The sequence below is a fragment of the Triticum urartu genome, chromosome 3A (assembly GCF_056163025.1).
Source record: "Triticum urartu cultivar PI428250 chromosome 3A, HENAU_Tu73, whole genome shotgun sequence".
Lineage (NCBI taxonomy): Eukaryota > Viridiplantae > Streptophyta > Magnoliopsida > Poales > Poaceae > Triticum > Triticum urartu.
The window spans coordinates 692,512,366-692,534,446 of record NC_141875.1 but is presented as its reverse complement, the minus strand read 5'-3'; the positions used below and the strand labels follow the sequence as shown (position 1 = coordinate 692,534,446).

The 22,081-nt window shown below is 48.3% G+C and overlaps 2 protein-coding genes and 1 pseudogene across 2 annotated transcripts; all 3 read left to right on the top strand.

Moving 5' to 3' along the window:
- Positions 1-6,183: 6,183 nt before the first annotated feature.
- LOC125547228 (uncharacterized) lies at positions 6,184-7,761 on the top strand. The gene has a single exon (XM_048711187.2). It carries the CDS (start codon positions 6,184-6,186, stop codon positions 7,759-7,761), a length of 1,578 nt encoding a protein of 525 aa, XP_048567144.2.
- A 7,348-nt stretch (positions 7,762-15,109) lies between these two features.
- Positions 15,110-16,152, top strand: LOC147981709 (uncharacterized; annotated as a pseudogene).
- A 3,947-nt stretch (positions 16,153-20,099) lies between these two features.
- LOC147981708 (uncharacterized) lies at positions 20,100-21,632 on the top strand. Its single transcript, XM_087516062.1, has one exon. It carries the CDS (start codon positions 20,100-20,102, stop codon positions 21,630-21,632), a length of 1,533 nt encoding a protein of 510 aa, XP_087372188.1.
- Positions 21,633-22,081: the final 449 nt, after the last annotated feature.

Here is a 22,081-nt window from a genome sequence, read left to right as displayed (position 1 = left end):
TGACCCTTTTTCCCCGTTATTGTTTAATATGGTGGTTGATGCTCTTGCGGCCATCCTGGACAAGGCCAAGGCTGCTGGTCATATTCATGGGATCACCCCTCACCTGACCGGTGGCACTGGCATCTCCCTGCTCCAGTACGCTAACGACACCATCATCATGGTCGAAGGCTCGGATGCGGACATCGCTAGCCTGAAATTCCTCCTCCTCTGCTTCCAGCAAATGTCTGGTCTCAAGATCAACTTCGACAAAAGCGATGTGATGGTGATGGGCTACTCTCCGGCTGAGGCCCTCGGCATTGCCAACCGCCTCAACTGCCGCCTGGGCTCCTTCCCAACGACATACTTGGGAACGCCCATTAGTGACTCCTGGCTCACTATGGCGGACCTTCGCCCTACGGTCTCCAAGTTGCAAACGCGAATGGAGCCGTGGCAAGGTCGATGGCTCTCGAAGGCGGCCCGGATAATCCTCATCAACTCCTCGCTCTCTAGTCTCCTCATATTCCTTATGAGCTTCTATAGTCTCCACGAGACCCTCCATCACGAGATTGCTAAAATTCAATCTCGCTTCTATTGGGCGGGAGACAATAACAGGCAAAAGTATCATATGGTTAGTTGGCCCGACATCTGCAAGCCTCGGGACCAGGGAGGCCTTGGCATCATGTGCTCTAAGCGCATGAACATTGCCCTCCTTTCCCACCGGCTCTGGCGCATCTCTCAGGGACATGGCGGTCTGTGGTTAGACATCATCCGGAACAAATACCTGCGTGGTCAACCCTTGGCCTTCTGCCAGCGGTCGGGCGGGTCCCAGTTCTGGTAGTCGGTCATCCAGCTGCTTCCCGTCCTCCGCATTGGGACCTCCATATCGGTTGGTTTCGGAGCCGCGACCTTGTTCTGGTTTGACCGCTGGGCTGGGGACGCCCCCTTCGCTGCCCGCTTTCCCGACCTCTTCTCCATCGCTATCGCCCCTACAATCTCAGTTCAGCAGGCCCTTATTGACTTAGGGCGCCTCGCATTCCGGAGGCCATTTGGGCCTCCGGAAGTGGCCGCCTGGCATTAGCTGCTTGATTGTATTGCGTTCCATGAACCGACTATCGTTGTTGGCCCGGATGAGGTTCGGTGGCACCTTGAGCCTTCGGGACAATTCTCCACCAAGTCCCTCTATGCGGCTATCGCCCCCTCCTCCGCCCCTCCCCCCTTCAGGCGGTTTGGTCATTGCCCCTTAAAATCAGGATCTTCATGTGGCACTGGATCCGCGGTCGGCTTCCGTCGGGTGTTGAGGTCCGCAAGCGCAATGGCCCGGGCTCTGGCCTCTGCCCCCTCTGTGATTCCCCCGAAGACTCGAACCACATTTTCTTCTCCTGTGTGTCTGCGCAGTTCGTCTGGAGCTGCTTTAGGGAGGCAAGTGGCGGGAATTGGTGCCACTCCAACTTCCCCGACCTCTTCGCCGAACTACAGGCCTCCCCGCTTCCATCTCGCCACATTAGGTGGCTTGAGATTGGGGTTCTCACGTGGACGCTTTGGACCATTCGCAATAAACTTGTGAGTCAGCGCTCCCCTCTCCAACGCTCTACCGACGCCCTCTACAAATTGTCTGGTTACTTGCAGCTCTGGCGGCCGCTTAGCCGCCCTCGGGACCGGGACGCCATCTCCGCCTTCATCGCCGACCTCCGCTTGATGGCCGTCCGTCTGTCGCTGCCCCCTCCGCCGCCTCCTCCTGAGCCTGATTAGTCGTGTGTTGCTATCCAGCTCTAGCTACGGCCTTGCCCTGGCTGAGCTGTCTTTTTATGTTGTGTTGCGTTTTTGGGCTTGTTAAGCTGTGCCCTCAGCAGAACCTCTGGACCTTATTTGTGCGACTTGGGTGTGTGTGTTGAACTAGTCTTGTATGTGCTCCTGGCGGTTTGCTTTATTTATAAAGCGGAGCGACAGCCTTTTTCGGTAATTTAGTCATCAGTCTACAAGAAAAAAACCTTGAGGGGGAGCGAGGTGAGCGACCGCACATGCCCTCCACAATTTTGGGCCCCCATTGAGAGAAAAAACCGTTCGTAGGATGCCTCCCTTCTGCTGAAAGATTGCTAAAAAATAGGAAAGGAAACTGACGGACCTGTGTACGTGACAGCGTGACTATGTGGTGTCCTTTTTTTGCGGGTGGTCTTTGATGCATGCGGGAGTCTGGGCTGCTAGTGCTAGTGGCCGAAATAACAGACTTAAAAGAAGGTTGAAGGCCCAGCTATTGCAGACGAATAGGCAGCTAACTGCCGTCTAGGTCTCACGAGCGGCGATTGGAGATTGACGAAGCCCTAGCAGTCGTGCCGGCGCCGGCCCAGTTACTTCCGATCTAATCCCATTGCTGATGGTCTTGCTGCGTGAAGATGCAACAGCCGTGGACCGCGGTTCTCTTCGTTGCTTCAATCAGGATTGAGGAACACCTCCAGGCCAAACTATGTTTTAATCTCCAAGTGCAAGGTCCTATTTTCAGTTCATTTTCTTTGTATTTGAATGATCTATTCATCTAGCAACCGTTAGAAACTAATTAGATTGTGTTTGATAAATGATCACTTATAATTTGTTAGGTTTTGTTCCTGAATCTTCATCATGTCTAGTAGAATTAGGAAGCATGAATCTCTAACAGGTGTAAGAAGAAACAAAGACTTGAAGTTGACGCTCAATCTCTAACAGGTTCCCTTGATAGATATTTGGTGAAAGACCCCCAACATAGTTTTGAAAATCAAACTGTAGATGTTAATGTTGATGATGATTGTGATGATAATGCAACCGAGGTTGAGGCTCATGATGCAGAAATTGATGATGGTAATATTGCCAGTGAAGGGGGCGATGGTAATATTGCCCATGGAGGTGATGATGTTTTCTTTTGCGAATGAAAATGACTTGAGGTACGTTCATTGTTTTGCAATCCCTTTACCTTTTCGCATTAGTGTTGATATATGCCTAAATAAGGTACAGATAAAAAAGACTTGAAATTATATAATAAATCAGAGTATGGTTTACACATAATAATTCTTCTATTATGTGATCTGTTTAAAATTTTAGGCCACATTTTGATTTTCGCCAAGGGCCCCGAATTTCTGAAGACTGAAGACGGCCCTGGATTGAGCATGAGCTGGTTCGTAGGCCCATGATTCGGCAGCACCGGCAGGGTAGGCCTAGCATCACCAACTAAAGTGAGACAACCAGCAAGTGGAGCCCACGGGCTTTGCTCATTCCAGTTTTTTTATTCTTTTCCTTCCGGCAACTAATAGGCACCGGCGCACCGGCACAACAATTCGGCCGGTCGCATCGGGTGCGTCAGTTGTCTTTTTGTCCACCGTCACATCAGCCTTTTCATTAATTTTTTTGCTCAACAAAAATCGCATCCAGCTGTTCATCCTAGACACCAGCCATGGACGCTATGAGGCCTGCCCTGAAGCATCACTAGCTCGCCACTGGTTGCCGTCCTCGCCGCTCCGCCATGCCGTCGGCTGCAGCTTTTTTTTCACGCCCATTGATGCTTTTCTATGGTTGAAGTTTTTTCACAAAACGGTTGAAGCTTTTTCCGACGGTTCCAGCTTTCACGGTTGCATGGAGGCCAGTCTCAAAATTCCGTCGCCTTCGATTGAAGATTCCTAGGACGCTGGTTGTAGCTTCTGTTTTAATTGTTTGCAGCTCCCTGCACGCCATTCCAGCCTTTTTCTCTTTCTTTGAGTAGTTCCAGCAAAAAAGATTGACCCAGCAATAATATTATAAATGGGGGAGTAGCAAAAAACAAAGACGGTTGTAGCAAACTTCAAACACCGTTGTAGCAAAACTTGAAGAGGTTCTAGAAAAATAAGATGGATCCAGCAAGAAAATCAAAAACAAGGTGGGAGCAAGAACTAAGACGGCAATAGCAAAAACCAAAGACCATCGTAACAAAATGTTTGAGTAGTTCCAGAAAAAAGATGGATCTAATTAAGAAAAAAAATCGAAAGGCGGACTGCCCACGGTGGTAGCAAAAAGCAAAACGATGGTAGCAAATTTTTGGAGTGGTTGCAGCAAAAAAATCTCTCAAAAAATGTGGATCCTGGTTGCAGCAAATTGAAGTGCCGGTGGTAGCTTTCCCGGTGCCGGTAGCAGCAAATTGCACCACCAGTGGCCACCACCTCCAACCTCGCCAGTCGCAAAACGTCAAACATCGCCGGGGGGGGGGGGGGGGGGGGGGGACGAGGAGATGGACAGCCATGCCTTCCACGGATTGCATCGGCCCCTGAGTACTCCTCGCATCAGAAAGTAGTGGACGAGCAGAGCCCTGTCTTGACCCGATCTAAATGCAAAAAAGGGAGGTGGGGAACAGATGTGATTTCTCCAACGACTTGATTTGGGCGCTCATGCTGGAGGTAGGGGATGGGGAGTGGTGCTTGAGGTAGGGGATGAGAAAGAAGTGGGATGAGTGGACGAGCAGACGGATAAGAACATCGAGAGGGATGGGAAGCGGTGGTGGGCCAGGAGGCTGCGGTAGCGTCGTGGCCATGTGGGCTGTCAGACGTCGTTTGATCCAGTGGGATCGTGCGACTCACACTCGACCGGCCGAGTGTTCGACCGGCCTATCGGACGTAAACATTTCCCTTTCCTTTTTGCCAGGCCTCAAGGTTCTGTCCAAGACAATAGTAGCAACAGTCAACTGATACCTTCGCTAAAAGAAGAAGAAGCAGTGAACAGATAGTACCAAAACATTCCCCTGCTATAGTAACTTGAGGGGCGACTTGGGCGATTGCCTGGCGACTGGCGTTATGCTGCTTTCTCTTTCTCTTGATTCTCTCTTCTATTCCAGATCCTTCCCTGATCTGAGTTTCTAGATTCCTCCATGCTCTCTCTGGTTCCCACTTCTCTCACCTCAAGCTTTCTAGTCTCCCTTCCTCATTCAATGTATTTCTTTCCAAAAAAAATCCATACCTAGTTCCTTTACTTTTCCCCGAGGTATTTCAAACCATGTGCCAAGTGCCCTAGGTGAGGACATGGGAACAGAGGATCAGAAGTGGGAGGGCGGACGCAGAAGATTAATCCATCTCAAAGTTGTATTATAAACGGTTGTGAAACTTCAACCAACGTACAATTTACGGTTGTAAAGTGAACCCTAAGACAAGTTTAGGCTGTAGTATAAACTTCTCTATAAAAAAGATGAATTGTCTAAAGCTTGGGCTATTTGGAAGGTATGTGTCGGAATCACGGCGATGTTTTCATAGTGTTTTGGAATTACTAGCAATGTGCTCGTGCGTTACAACGGATCTTCAGTACAATAATACAAGTTCACAGAACTAAAAGAAGAACACTCTAGGTTTGGTGTGTATATAGAAATAACTAAATATATATTCGGTTTCACTCAAAATGTATTCCTCGTGGCTGTTTTGAAGAGGTGAGGGAGGTATGTGGGCGGTTAGCACTAAGGGATTTTCTACAAATTGGTGTAGAAAAGCGGGGTCTTGTTGCAAAAATGACGAAACTTATCTCATAGTCGTTAGATGCAGATCTGGTGGCTAGAAATGACGGAAGGCAGGCATGCTATCATCATCAACTGTGTTTTCTTATAGGAGTGTAGAAGTAGGTGTTTTATATTAGGCTATCAATACATTGTGTCCAGGCCTGCCAAGATATAAATTATGAGCTTGTGGCACCCTCTAGAAACGAATGCTCAGGACGTACCTTCAAGATAAGGTGGCGTGCTTCAATCGATATTCAAGATGAGTGTCAGCTGAGGGGACAATTACTCTTGTGATGAGGTGAGGAGTACTGCCGTTACCTCTCATGCAAGCATAGTACAAAAGACAATGGAGTACTAAACGCCATGTCCGCTGGCACCAGCTCCAAGGATTTCATCTCCAAATAAATTTTGTCTCACCAATTTTGCTCCGCAGGCAGGCAGCAGCAGACCAGCTATCTCTTACCTAACGGAGTGAGACAAATCTTTTGTCTCCACTTACCCAGAAGGTCACCATCAAGCTTAGATGTTTCAGCCGCTCACTTGTTTTCGAAGCACAGGCTTAGATATTTCAGCCGCTCACTTGGATCACTAGTGACTACACCAACGAAGCAAGGAGAAGTAACAATAAGAAGCAGTTGAACTTGTAGAAGTGAGAGCTATCCATTTCTTGAGCTGGTGCGTAGTGCAGGGTATCTCTTACTGGTTGGCCTGCTACCCACAAATAACTATCCATGGCTGAGATGGTCAAGTCGGTCATTGTTGGGGAAGCAGTTAGCCGGATTATTTCGGGTATTGCCCCCACCAGCAAAGACGAGGACAAAGCAGATGAAGAAGCATCAGGACGCGGCCTAGAGAGGCTGGAGATGGCGCGCATCAAAATGGAGGCCGCAGTCCAAACGTCCAACAAGTGGCAGATCACCGACACGTCGCTCCTCCGTTGGCAAAAGAAGCTCAAGCGCACTGCCCAGGACTGTGACGACGTAGCGCGCAGATGCAGGCAACTTTCTCGGGAAGAAGACGAGGCGGAGCAGGTGGTAAGGAAATCCTCATTTCCTAGACGGATGGCTCATGCGACCAAGGTGTTCGTCTCCTCTTTCGTTGGCCGCGGCAATGATCATCGCTCTGCGGGGAGTGTCACCGCCGCTGTTGTTCGAAGATTCGAGAGGCTTGCGGACGGTGCTGATGAATTTATCAGGTATGTGCAGATCGGCGGGACACCACGTCAGAACCTGTTCTTCGACCCTCTCACTGGGCATCTCTTCACGGGCAAAATGATTGCGTATCAGTTGTTGCGTCCTGGAGGTCAGTACCACTACTTCCGCATACAGCCAATCAATTTCCAAGAGCGTGGGCTGGAGGCCGTTCTATCCTTCATGTACGAAGATTGTAAGGTGCCCAAGAACAGTTTTTGCCTTGGGGTCATGCTGCGTCTGTCTGAGAGTACAGACATAATCGGAACCGTTCTGAAGTGCTTGCGAGTTATGACACCTCACTTCAACTCTATGACCGACATTGTTATCAAGGAGATCATCCATCTCCCTACGCAAGATTTCTCCTATGTTGCACACAAGAAACACTGGGTTCACGTCCACAGAACTTTGACTGAATGGTTCCGTCCAGATCCATTATGTTGTCAAGGATTCGAGCACGATGTTGTGCGTTCTTGCCATAGTGGCAGCGACAGCAGCAATGGAAGCAGAAATAAATTGAAGTTTTCAAGCATATTTCCCGAACCAGTCTGCCATGTGTTTTTCCAGTGTCACACCTCACTATCTGAGTACAAAAACCTTCCAGGATCAGCCGTATTTGCTGGTCATGATGAAAGTTCATCTTTGGAGAATTCCCAACCATTGAAGATTGGAATACTACTCATGCCTCATGCTTCTTTGGAGGACCCTAAGTCTGTTGGTTCCACAATAGAAGTGATAGATACAATGAATCGACACCACCTCACACATGTAAATGTTCATCTGGACCAACTCGACGAGATGATGATGCCTAAGGCGATAGACTATCTTCATCTTAATGCCGAGGCTATGTCGTACCAGGTATGCCGGAGGTCTAACCATGGCAGTGCTCACCTATGCGTGGAGAAGACAAGTGCGGAAAGAAAGCTCGGAGTACGCAGAGCCACACGACAAGGTAGGAACATTAAGAGTGCCAAGGGGCTTCCTCTGGTGCAACAGGATCAGCGGATACAAATGATGAATCGGGTAGCTCGTTCATTCCTAAAACTATGGGCTGTGCGATCCTCCGAGAGGGTGCATAGCTCGTTTACTACGTGGCTCAATCAGTTAGAACATAAGTAGTGATAAGTGGTATAATTTCATACGCCCTCCTTTTCCGTATAGAGGATCACATGTATTCCTGGATCATCAATTTGACAACTAAATATGGGAAGGCTTTTTATGACAAAATTTACTAGTGATAGCAGCTGGTCTAGGTCGAATCACGCTCGAAGAACGAAAACCAAAAGAAAAACCAGAAAATAGAGAAGAAAATGGAAAAAACAAAAATATAAAAAATAGAATGAGCTGCAAGGAAACTCCAAGCCTAGCCAGCATGCGCCTCTCCCGCACGCTCACTAGGGAGGGCACTCTCCGTTTAGGTGCTCCCACTGCAAAATTGGAGCAGGCCCTTCAGGTGCGAGCTCAACTAGTTAGTGAAATCTTTCAAGAGACTAAATTACATACAAAAAAACAATTTTTGGGCTAGGTTATCACATAACCACCACGGGGGACTAAAACTATGAAATCCACCAATATTGGGGTAGGGTTGTAACACGAAACACCGATCTACTGATTTGCTCATCCTAAACATTTCACACCGTTGTTACCCACTAGTCAGGCTGACATGGCACACATAGACGACTTGCAGGTGAGGCCATTAGGTCAATTGCTTGGGTGATTAAAGCAGCCGAAACAGTTAGTCTCCCTCCTGCGTTCCCCAATTATCTCTGTTCTTTTCCCCACGCTCTTGCATTCACGCAACAGTGGACTGACTACCACAACTTTGTCACCACCATGGTGTCATGTGGAGATGGGTCTGATTCTTTTGAAGGGTTCGGCGGCAATTCGTTGGGAAGGGATGTGAGTGCTCTGTTCTCAATATATAGGGTTAGGGTTGATTTGGGGTTTTTTTTAATTCCAACTCAATTTAACCTGTTTTTCCATATATGATGTGATGTGTTAGATCCTGAACAATATCTATGTATGTTGTTTTATAATTATGCTGGAAGGAATTACTTGTGAATTTTGTGGAATGGGTCGATTTGGAGTTGGAAGAATCACTAAAGAAAAGCATTGTCCAAGCTTTTGAAAATTTATGAAGAGGAGAAAGGGGAGGGGGTAAGTTTTTGTTGCACTTGAGAAAGGGAAACCCTCTCCCCTCTCCCCCTCGCGTCGCCCCCGCAGGCGGCCGAGCGGGGCAACCCTAGCCGCCGGCCTCCCTCTTCCCCCTCCCGTCTCCCTGAACCCGCCGCCGCCGGCTAGCGCCGCTGGGCAAAGCCTTGGTGGTGGCGGCGGCGGCGGGAAGCTTTCCCCCCTTTTTGCTCAACCTAGGGTTGGCACGAGACGATCTGGTGGGGCGGGGGCGCCACGCTCGCGAGGGGCCAACGACGCGGTAGCAGATGCGGGTGGTGACGGCGTGCGCGGCGGCGCGGGCGGCAGGGCCAAGCGCGTGTGCGGGTTGTGCGGCGGCTCTCTGGCGGATGTGCGCGCTGTCGGGTCGCCCGTTCTGGCGGCCTGGCGGGCCGTGGCGGCCCGGTCCAGGGCGCCACGGGGAGCGGCTGCTCGCTCTTCGGGCGGGCGGCATGGTCGGTGGCGGACTCGGGCCGGCAGCTGGATCTGGGCATTACTCATTAGCGGAGGCCCGAACCTAGGTAAAACCACAGTGTGCCCTTCGATCTAAAACTTCTAGCCATGCTAGTAACTCTACTGAGGATACTGAATGATTTCTGCACCACCACTAATCTCTCTGTGTGTACTAGCAAACACATTAGTGCTTCGCTATTTCTATCCAACAATCTCCAAAACTCTCGGGGAACTCAATTGTAGCAACACATACATACCAGATATAGCAAGCCTGAAAGGAACATGGGTAAGAATGGTAAGAAGGATAAAAGGCCAAAACCTAGCAGAGTAGGAGTTTTACGTAAGAATATCATTTTTGTTTAACTAATCACTGAATTAAAACAACAAAATTGCTGGACCTAGATATAAGTATTTTTCCCGATTGCAAGTAATTAATTAATAAATATAAAAACCAAAAATTAATGCAATGCATAATAACGGGGATGTAGCTCAATTGGTAGAGCGCTAATCTATGTTGGATAGGGGCACGGGGATCGATACCTTGCATCTCCATTGGGTTTTTCATTTATCGTTTTTCCTTTTCCTGCAAAAATTAAAAAATTAGGCGGCAAGAAAGAACACTACGTGACGCTGCATGGACTGCTGATTGCATCGTCAACTGGGTCGACAGGAGAAGCTCCGGCGTTACTTTAAGGGCATGTACAGCGCTATACAGTCAGCTATAAATAAGGAGAGCCATGTAAGAAAATGAATGACATGTGGGAGAGAGAAAGGAGAAAACTGTCAAGCCTGTCTGCATAAATAACGACGGTCTATTCGCGTGTAAAACGCTGCCTACAGGCGGCTTGTTTTTCATTGTATTGAGTCTGTCACTAGTCATAGGCCGGATCGTGTGTATGTCGTGGGCTGGGTAAACGTTCACGGTTAGAGTACTACAGCTGGTCTAACGGACAGCCTCGGGTGCCTTTTAGTATGCATCTGTACTGATGTACATGCCCTAAGCGATGTCATCGTTTGTGTTGTACAGAGCCTTTTTTTAATGGGAGCTTTATACCCACCCTGATCTTCTGTGATCAGTTGACAATTAAAATGCTTTTGTGTATCGATAGTAGCGAGCACACAAATTGATTTAGTTTGTGCGGTTCGCTGGCTAAACTAGCCATGTGTCGCCATGTCTCGGCTGACTGTTTTGTTTGCTATAGGAAGAAACTAGTTTAAGTATAGCCTGCTCAATGGCATGGTGCATATATAGCTTTCACGCCTGCATGAAAACAAACTCACGCTTTTCTTGGGATATATATATTTACGACGAGTATTTTTCTTGATTGCAGTCAGTTAATAAATATTATTTGCTTGAATTAATGAAATGCATGTGAAAGGGGATGTAGCTCAATTTGTAGAGCGCTAATCAATGCGGAATAGAGGCACGGGGTTCGATTCCTCGCATCTCCAAATCGATTTTTGTCGCTGTTTTTTCCTGCTAAATTTAGTCATCAGTTGACAAGAAAAAAGGCTTGAGGGGGAGCGAGGTGAAAAAACCCTTCGTACGATGCCGCCCCATCGAGAGAAAAAAACCCTTCGTACGATGCCTCCCTTCCGCTGAAAGATAGCTAGAAAAAAAAAGACAGGAAAGGAAACTGACGTACCTGTGTACGTGACTATGTGGTGTCTTTGTTTTTTTACGGGTGGCCTTTGATGCATGCAGGAGTCTGGGCTGCTAGTGCTAGAGGCCGAAATAACAGACTTACAGAAAAGAAGTTTGGAGGCACAGCTATTGCAGACGAACAGGCAGCGAACTGCCGTCTAGGTCTCATGCACGAGCGGTGATCGGAGATTGACGAAGGCCCTAGCAGTCGTGCCGGCGCCCGCGCAGTTACTTTCGATCTAATCCCATTGCTGATGGTCTTGCTGCGTGAAGATGCAACAGTGGTGGACCGCAATTCTCTTCGTTGCTTCAATCAGGATTGAGGAACACCTCCAGGCCAAACTATGTTTTAATCTCCAAGTGCAAGGTCCTATTTTCAGTTCATTTTCTTTGTATTTGAATGATCTATTCATCTAGCAACTGTTAGAAACTAATTAGATTGTGTTTGATTAACGATCACTTATAATTTGTTAGGTTTTGTTCCTGGAACTTCATCATGTCTAGTAGAATTAGGAAGCATGAATCTGGCGCTGCAAAGCGTAAGAAGAAACAAAGACTCGAAGTTGAGGCTCAATCTCTAACAGGTTCCCTTGATAGATATTTGGTGAAAGACCCCCAACATAATTCTGAAAATCAAACTGCAGATGTTAATGTTGATGATGGTTGTGATGATAATGTAACCGAGGTTGAGGCTCATGATGCAGAAATTGATGATGGCAATATTGCCAGTGAAGGGGGTGATGGTAATATTGCCGATGGAGGTGATGATGTGTACTTTTGAGGATGAAAACGACTTGAGGTACGTTCATCATTTTGCAATCCCTTTACCTTTTTCACATTAGTGTTGATATATGCCTAAATAAGGTACAGATAAAAAATAATTGAAATTATATAATAAAGTCAGAGTATGGTTTATGCATAACAATTCTTCTGTTATCTGTTCAAAATTTTGGGCCACATTTTGGTTTTCGCTAAGGACCCCGAATTTCTAGAGACGGCCCTGGATTGAGCATGAGCTGGTTCGTAGGCCCATGATTCGGCAGCACCGGCAGGGTAGGCCTAGCATCACCAACTAAAGTGAGACAGCCAGCAAGTGGAGCCCACGGGCTTTGCTCATTCAAGTTTTTTTTCTTTTCCTTTCGGCGTCTGATAGGCGCTGGCGCACTGGCACAACAGTTCGGTCAGTCGCATCGGGTGCGTCAGTTGTCTTTTTATCCACCGTCAAATCAGCCTTTTCATCAATTTTTTTGCTCAACAAAAATCGCATCCATCTGTTCGTCCTAGACACCAGCCATGGACGCTCCGAGGCCTGCCCTGAAGCATCACCAGCTCGCCACCGGTTGCTGTCCTTGCCGCCCCGCCATGCCGTCAGTTGCAACTTTTTTTTCACGCCCATTGAAGCTTTTCTATGGTTGAAGCTTTTTCACAAAACGGTTGAAGCTTTTTCCGACGGTTCCAGCTTTCACGGTTGCGTGGTGGCCGGTCCCAAAATTCCGTCTCCTTCGATTGAAGCTTCCTAGGACGCTGGTTGTAGCTTCTTTTCTAATTGTTTGCAGCTCCCTGCACGCCATTCCAGCCTTCTTTCTCTCTCTTTGAGTGGTTCCAGCAAAAAAGATTGATCCAGCAATAATATTACAAATGGGGGAGTAGCAAAAAACAAAGACGGTTGTAGCAAACTTCAAACACCATTGTAGCAAAACTTGGAGAGGTTCCAGGAAAATAAGATGGATCCAGCGAGAAAATCAAAAACAAGGTGGGAGCAAAAACTAAGACGGCAATAGCAAAAACCAAAGACCATCATAACAAAATGTTTGAGTAGTTCCAGAAAAAAGATGGATCTAATTAAGCAAAAAAATCGAAAGGCAGACTGCCCATGGTGGTAGCAAAAAGCAAAATGATGGTAGCAAGTTTTTGGAGTGGTTGCAGCAAAAAAATCACTCAAAAAATGTGAATCCTGGTTGCAGCTAATTCAAGTGCCGGTGGTAGCTTTCCCGGTGCCGGTAGCAGCAAATTGCACCACCGGTGGCCACCACCTCCAACCTCGCCAGTTGCAAAATGTCAAACCTCGCCGAGGGGGAGGACGAGGAGATGGACAGCCATGCCTTCCACGGATTGCATCAGCCCCTGAGTACTCCTCGCATCAGAAAGTAGTGGACAAGCAGAGCCCCGTCTCGACCCGATCTAGATGCAAAAAAGGGAGGTGGGGAACATATGTGATTTCTCCAACGAATGTGATTCTGGAGGTAGGGGATGGGGAGTGGTGCTTGAGGTAGGGGATGAGAAAGGAGTGGGATGAGTAGACGAGCAGATGGAAAGAACATCGAGAGGGATTGAGAGGGATGGGAAGCGGTGGTGGGCCAGGAGGCTGCGGTAGCGTCGTGGGCATGTGGGCTGTCAGACGTCATTTGATCCAGTGGGATCGTGCGACTCACACTCGACCGGCCTATCGGACGTAAACATTTCCCTTTCCTTTTTGCCAGGCCTCAAGGTTCTGTCCAAGACAATAGTAGCAACAGTCAACTGATACCTACACTAAAAGAAGAAGAAGCAGTGAACTGATAGTACCAAAACATTCCCCTGCTATAGTAACTTGAGCGGTGACTTGGGCGATTGCCTGGCGACTGGTGTTATGCCGCTTTCTCTTTCTCCTGATTCTCTCTTCTATTCCATATCCTTCCCTAATCTTAGTTTCTAGATTCCTCCATGCTCTCTCTAGTTCCCACTTCTTCCTTTACTTTTCACCGAGGTATTTCAAATCATATGCCAAGTGCCCTAGGTGAGGACATGGGAACAGAGGGTCACAAGTGGGAGGGCGGACGCAGAAGATTAATCCATCTCAAAGTTGTATTATAAATGGTTGTGAAACTTGAACCAAAGTACAGTTTACGGTTGTAAAGTGAACCCTAAGACAAGTTTAGGCTGTAGTATAAACTTCTCTATAAAAAAGATGAATTGTCTAAAGCTCGGGCTATTTGGAAGGTATGTGTCGGACTCAACGATGTTTTCATAGTGTTTTGGAATTACTAGCAATGTGCTCGTGCGTTACAACGGATCTTTAGTACAATAATAAAAGTTCACAAAACTAAAAGAAGAACACTCTAGGTTTGGTGTGTATATAGAAATAATTAAATATATATTCGGTTTCACTCAAAATGTATTCCTCATGGCTGTTTTGAAGAGATGAGGGAGGTATGTGGGTGGTTAGCACTAAGGGATTTTCTACAAATTGGTGTAGATCAGCGGGGTCTTGTTGCAAAAATGACAAAACTTATCTCATAGTCATTAGATGCAGATCTAATGGCTAAAAATGATGGAAGGCAGGCACGCCATCATCATCATCTGTGTTATGTTATAGGAGTGTAGAAGTAGGTGTTTTATATTAGGCTATCAATACATTGTGTATGTAAATGTTGTCATCCTCTGCTCTAGCGTCCAGGCCTGCCAAGATATAAATTATGAGCTTGTGGCACCCACTAGAAACGAATGCTCAGTACGTACCTTCAAGATAAGGTGGCGTGCTTCGATCGATATTCAAGATGAGTGTCAGCTGAGGGGACAAGTACTCTTCTGATGAGGTGAGGAGGTACTGCCGGTACCTCTCATGCAAGCATAGTGTTAGAGTTATAATATAAGTCATATACCCCTTTGTATTTATCCCGTTGTATAAAGGGTTTTCTGCATATGTTCCACACCTGTACATGTATATATATATCGGCCTATGGCCTCATGAAAATACAAGTTGCTTATTCCTAACATGGTATTAGAGCTAGGTCAATTTTTTGCACGCTGCAACTCGTGCTATTGATCTTTTCTGGCTTATCTCGCTCCCGATCGAAGCCCCTCTCGATCTCCCGGAGTCTCCCGATCGGATCGATCTCGTCCGGCTCCTCGATCTCCCGATCGGATCGCTCCCCAGCAGGCCCGATCGTCCTCGTCCCGCTCGCAGTGGCAGGATCGATCCCAGCCGGCCCCAATCGACGCAGATCCCAGCCGGCCCCTATCAACGCAGCTCCCAGCCGGCCCCAATCAACGCAGATCTCCTGCTCCCGCCGGCCCTTGCTGCAGATCCCAGCCGGCCCCAATCAACGCAGCTCTCAGCCGGCCCCAATCAACGCACATCTCCTGCTTCCGCCGGCCCTTGCCCCTGTGGTTTTCAGCCGCCGACTGCCAGCTACCCCTTGATCGATCTCTACTAAAAAAATGTCTGCTGCATCGGGCTATGTTGCTGTCCCTCGCTGTCCGGTGATCTTTGATGGTACTAACTACACCGAGTTCACTTGCTTCATGCGTATTCACATGCGTGGCATCCGTCTCTGGGGTGTTCTTTCTGGCGAGGTCTGCTGTCCGCCACGTCCAGTTCCTCCGATGGCCCCTACTCCGCCAACTCCATCGGTTCTTCCTACGGATGCTAATCAGGTCGCCAAGGATGCGGCTAAGCTTGCTGATGAGGCTGCTGATCGTGCTTATGATGAGAGGGTTTTGGCTTATGAGGAGGCTCTTCAGACGTATCATGGTGCTCTGTCTGTTTACACCCAGTGGCTTGATGATGATGCTCGTGCTGCCGCTGTTCTCACTGCTAGTGTTCTGCCTCAGTTTGCTTCTGAGTTTCTGGGTCTTCCTACTGTCTTTGAGATGTGGACCAGTCTTCGTCAGCGCTATCAGCCTTCTGGTGATGCCTTATACCTCTCTGTGGTCCGTCAGGAGCATGCTCTTCAGCAGGGTGACTCTACTGTTGATGACTTCTATGCACAGAGTTCTGCTATCTGGCGTCAGCTTGGTTCTCTCCGCAGTGCTGGGTGTCGTACCTGCCCCTGTTGCCAGGCTGTCCAGGCCAATTTGGAGTTTCATCGCGTCTATGAGTTCCTGTCTCGGCTCCGTAAGGAGTTTGAGCCCCGGCGTGCTCAGTTGTTTGCTCGTGGCCGTATTTCTCTCATGGAGGCGCTTTCTGAGATTCGTGCTGAGGAGACTCGCTTACGTGGTGCTGGTTTGCTAGAGGTTCCCTCTGTGCTCGCTACTCGTGCTCCTACGCCACCTGCTGCACCGACCCCTTCTCGCTCGAGTGCTCCGCCGCTCTTGCCCACTCCTTCTGGAGGCAGGTCGCCCCTGTCCACATTGCGACTATTGCAACAATGATGGTCATCTTGAGTCTCAGTGCTACACGAAGAAGAAACACCTGCTCAAGGCGCGATCATCATCTTCAGGGACTTCGTCATCTACCTCGACAACTTCAGCCATTGCTTTGACTGAGCAGGATATTCTGAGACTTAAGCGTCTGCTTGCAGCTTCAGGTTCTTCCTCGACGGGTACTGCTGGTTCTGTGACTGATGCTTCCCGCACTGAGCAATCACCCTCTACACAGTCAGGTACATCCCCATGGGTTCTGGACTCTGGAGCTTCTTTTCATATGTCTTCTCATTCTTCCACTTTGTCCTCTCTTCGATCACTGGATTCTCCTGTTCATGTCTTCACTACTGATGGTACTCCACTTTCTGTTGCTAGTAGAGGCAATCTTACCACTCCTTCTTATTCTGTTCCTGATGTTGCTCATGTTCCTCGACTTACCATGAATCTGTTTTCTACTGGTCAACTTACTGAGTCTGGTTGTCGCGTCATCCTTGACATTGACTCTTGTTCTGTCCAGGACCGTCGCACGCACACTCTGGTTGGGGCTGGCCCTCGCCGCCGTGATTCTCAGGGTCTTTGGGAGTTGGACTGGCTTCATGTTCCTTCCGCTGCCACCACCATCGCCAGTTCTTCCGCTTCTGTCGCCTCCGTTACTGGTTCCTTCCAGCAGTGGCATCATCGACTTGGTCATCTGTGTGGTTCTCGGTTGTCTTCTTTAGTTCGTCGAGGTCTTCTGGGGTCTGTCTCAGGGGATGTCTCTTTAGAGTGTCAGGGTTGTCGTCTTGACAAGCAGATTCAGTTACCATATTCACATAGTGAGTCAGTGTCCAAGCGTCCTTTCGATTTAGTCCATTATGATGTATGGGGTCCGGCTCCTTTCGCTTCGAAAGGTGGTCATAAATACTATATTATTTTCATAGATGATTTCTCTCGTTACACATGGCTTTATTTCATGACTTCTCGTTCTGAGGTGTTGTCTATTTATAAGCGTTTTGCTGCCATGGTTCATACTCAGTTCTCTTCACCCATTCGTGTTTTTCGTGCTGACTCCGCTGGCGAGTATATCTCTAAGATGTTGCGTGGTGTTCTTGCTGAGCACGGGACTCTCTCAATTCTCTTGTCCTGGTGCTCATGCTCAGAATGGTGTGGCTGAGCGAAAGCATCGACATCTTCTTGAGACGGCTCGTGCATTGATGATTGCTGCCTCTCTCCCGCCTCATTTTTGGGCTGAGGCCGTCTCCACATCCACCTATCTTATCAATATACAGCCTTCCGCTGCTCTACAGGGTGGTGTTCCTTTCGAGCGACTTTTTGATCGTTCTCCCGATTATTCGATGCTTCGCTCGTTTGGTTGTGTTTGCTATGTTCTTCTTGCCCCTCGCGAACGCACCAAACTGACCGCTCAGTCTGTTGAGTGTGTCTTCTTAGGCTACAGTGATGAGCATAAGGGCTATCGTTGTTGAGATCCTATTGGTCGTCGGATGCGTATCTCTCGAGACGTGACTTTTGATGAGTCTCGTCCCTTCTACCCACGCCCATCTTCCTCGACTTTTTCAGTGCAGGATATCTCTTTCCTCACTTTTCCTGACTCACCTATCACCCCCGTCGAGACTGTACCTCTCCGTTCCACTTCCTCTCCTTCTCCACCTCTAGTTAATTTGCAGCCACCATCCTCCCCGGTCTCCTCGCCGAGCATGTCACCGGGTTCTCCACCTTCATCTCCGGTGACTTCCTCCCCGGTCTCCTCTCCTAGCCTGTCACCGGATTCTACACCTTCATCTCCGGTGACTTCTTCGTCGCCACCCCCCGATTCTACCTTGACGATTCCTCCTTCTATTATTCCATCTTTTCCTTAGCATTACACTCGTCGTCCACGACCAGTCGATGCCTCTGTGGATGAGTCGTCATCTTCCTCTCAGCCTACTTATGGCTTGCGTTCTCGTCCTCGTCCGCTTGTTGATCGCTTTGGATTTCCCACCGCTGGTGCTGCTGTTCTTGAGCCGACTTCTTACCGTTAGGCTGTTGTTCATCCTGAATGGCAGTTTGCGATGGCAGAGGAGATTGCTGCTCTTGAACGCACTGGTACCTGGGATCTTGTTTCTCTTCCTCCCGGAGTCCGTCCGATCACTTGTAAGTGGGTCTACAAGGTCAAGACTCGCTCCGATGGTTCTCTTGAGCGTCACAAAGCTCGTCTTGTGGCTCGTGGTTTTGAGCAGGAGCATGGTCATGATTATGACGAGACTTTTGCTCCTGTGGCCCATATGACTACTGTTCGTACACTTCTTGCCGTTGCCTCTGCACGCCACTGGTCTATATCTCAGCTTGATGTTAAGAATGCCTTTCTTAATGGTGAGCTGCGTGAGGAGGTGTACATGCAGCCACCACCTGGGTATTCTATTCCTGATGGCATGGTATGTCGTCTTCGTCGCTCTCTCTATGGCCTTAAGCAAGCCCCCCGCGCCTGGTTTGAGCGCTTTGCCTCTGTCATCACTGCTGCTGGTTTTTTAGCAAGTGCTCATGATCCAGCATTGTTTATTCACCTTTCTCCTCGTGGTCGGACTCTTCTTCTTCTTTATGTTGATGACATGATCATCACGGGGGATGACCCCGATTATATTGCCTTTGTAAAGGCCCGTCTTAGTGAGCAGTTTCTTATGTCTGATCTTGGACCTCTTCGCTACTTTCTTGGGATTGAAGTCTCTTCTACCTCTGATGGCTTTTTTATATCCCTGGAAAAGTATATCCAGGATCTTGCTCGTGCTGCTCTTACTGACGAGCGCGTTGTTGAGACTCCTATGGAGCTAAATGTTCACCTCCGTGCTACTGATGGTGATCCTCTCCCTGACCCGACGCGTTATCGTCATCTTGTTGGCAGTCTTGTCTATCTAGCTGTCACTCGTCCGGACATCTCTTATCCGGTTCATATTCTGAGTCAGTTTGTCTCTGCTCCCACCTCGGTTCACTATAGTCATCTCCTTCGTGTTCTTTGATATCTTCGAGGCACGATCTCTCACCGTCTATTCTTTCCTCGCTCCAGTTCTTTACAGCTTCAGGCCTATTCGGATGCTACATGGGCTAGTGATCCTTCAGATCGCCGTTCACTTTCTGCTTACTGTGTTTTTCTTGGTGGTTCTCTCATTGCCTGGAAGACGAAGAAACAGCTTGCAGTTTCCTGTTCGAGTGCCGAGGCTGAGTTGCGAGCAATGGCTCTTTTGACGGCAGAGGTGACTTGGTTACGGTGGTTACTTCAGGATTTTGGTGTTTCTGTCACTACACCGACTCTGCTCTTATCTGACAGTACAGGTGCTATCAGCATTGCACGCGATCCTGTGAAGCATGAGCTCACCAAGCATATTGGTGTTGATGCTTTCTATGTGCGCGCTGGTGTGCAGGATCAGGTTATTGCTCTTCAGTATGTGCCTTCCGAGTTACAGTTGGCGGATTTCCTGACGAAGGCTCAGACTAGAGCACAACATGGCTTTTATCTCTCCAAACTCAGTGTTGTTCATCCACCATGAGTTTGCAGGGGGTGTTAGAGTTATAATATAAGTCATGTACCCCTTTATATTTATCCCGTTGTATAAGGGGTTTCCTGCATATGTTCCACATCTGTACATGTATATATATCGGGCTATGGCCTCATGGGAATACAAGTTGCTTATTCCTAACACATAGTACAAAAGACAATGGAGTACTAAACGCCATGTCCGCTGGCACCACCTCCAAGGATTTCATCTCCAAATAAATTTTGTCTCACCAATTTTGCTCCGCAGGCATGCAGCAGCAGACCAGCTCTCTCTTACCTAACGGAGTGAGACAAATCTGTTGTCTCCACTTACCCAGAAGGGCACCCATCAAGCTTAGATGTTTCAGCCGCTCACTTGTTTTGGAAGCACAGGCTTCGATATTTCAGCCGCTCACTTAGATAACTACACCAACGAAGCAAGGAGAAGTAACAATAATAACCAATAGAACTTGTAGAAGTGAGTCAGTATCCATTTCTTGAGCTGGTGCGTAGTGCAAGGTATCTCTTACTGGTTAGCCTGCTACCCACAAATCACAATCCATGGCTGAGATGGTCAAGTCTGTCATTGTTGGAGAAGCAGTTAGCCGGATTATTTCTGGTATTGCCCCCACCAGCAAAAGGCCGGACAGATCAGTTGAAGAAGCAGCAAGGGGTTGTGGCCTAGAGAGGCTGGAGATGGCGCGCATCAAAATGGAGGCCGCACTCCAAACGTCCAACAAGTGGCAGATCACCGACACATCCCTGCTCCATTGGCGAAAGAAGCTGAAGCGCGCCGCCCAAGACTGCAACGACGTAGCGCGCACATGCAGGCAACTTTCTCTGGAAGAAGACGAGGTGGAGCAGGTGGTAAGGCAATCCTCATTTGCTAGACGGATGGCTCATGCGACCAAGGTTTTCATCTCCTCTTTCCTCGGCCACGACAATGATCACTGCTCAACAGCTAGCACCGCAGCCGTCCGAAGATTCGAGAGACTGGCGGATGGTGCTGGTGAATTTATAAGATTTGTGCAGCTCAGTGGAACACCACGACAACACCTGTTCTTCGACCCTCTGATTGGGCATATCTTCGCAGGAAAAACAATGGTTTATCAGATGTTGCATCCAGGAGGCCAATATCACTTCTTTAAGATATGTCCACTTGGGTTCAACGAGCGTGGGCTAGAGGCCACGATATCTTTTATCTACGAAGATGGCATGGTGCCCAAGAACAATTTTGGACTTGAGGTCATGTTGCGTCTTTCAGAGAGTACAGACATAATCGGAACTATAGTCAAGTGTTTGCGACTCGTGACGCCTCACTTCAAGTCCACCACTGATGTTGTCAATCATCAAAGAGATCACAGAGCTCCCTCGCAAGATTTCTCCTATTTTGCAAACATGCAACACCGGAACCATGTTCACATAACTTTGATTGAATGGTTCCGCCTAGATCCATTATGTTGTCAAGGATACGACCACGACATGGTGCCTTCTTTTCATTCCAGTAGCGACAACGGCAAAGGAAGTGGAAACAAAATGAGATTATCGAGCATATTTCCTGAATCAGTCTGCAAAGTGTTTCTGCGACGTCCCATCTCACCATCTGAATACATTAACCTGTCGGGATCAACTGCAGTTGCTGGTCATGACAACATGTCTTCTTTGGATAATTCCCCGCCTTTGAAGCTTGGAATTCTGTTCCTGCCCCATGACTCTTTGGGGGACTCCAAGTCTGCCGGTTCTGCAATAAAGGTGATCGAGAGAGAGAATCAACACCACCTCAGACATGTAAATGTTCACTCTGACCATGTTGACGAGATGCTGCTGCCTAAGGCAGTAGATTATCTTCAGCATAAGGCCAAGGCTATGACGTATCAGGTATGTTGGAGCTCTAACCATGGCAGTGCACACCTATGTGTGGAGAAGACAAGCGCGGAAAAAATTCTCGGACCATGCAAAGCCACACAACAAGGTAGGAATATTAAGAGTACTAACGGGCTTCGTCAGGTGCAGCACGAGATGCAGAACTGGAAGCAGGTAACTGGAGCTTTCCTAAAACTATGGGTTGTGCGTTCCTCCGAGAGGTATTGGTAATCTTATCCCCTAATCTAATCATCCCGTTCCACCTCACTCGACCAATTATCCCGTTCCATCTCTCTAGGTCGTCTCTCGACAAATTACCCCATTACATCTCTCTAGGTTGTGAGTTGTGAGTTTGTGACCTCTCACCTCCTCCCCAGCCCAGTCAGGCCTTGTTCGATTTGACAGGGTTTGAAGAGTTTGAAAGGGATTGAAGGGGATTAAATCCTTTGCAAGTCAAAATCTTTCTCAAAACTCCCCAATCCCCTTCAATCCCTGTGGCAAGGGGATTAACCGAACATGGCCTCAGGCATCAGTAATCTGGAGTAACCTTCTACTGTCTGAGATCGATTTGCAGAGGCTTTGCTCTTTCGACCTGCACCAGAATTTAAGATTGAGCAAGGGTTTGCTGTCATGCTGTGGTGTTTTCTGGCATGGGCGGCTTGAGACGTTGCGGAGGAATT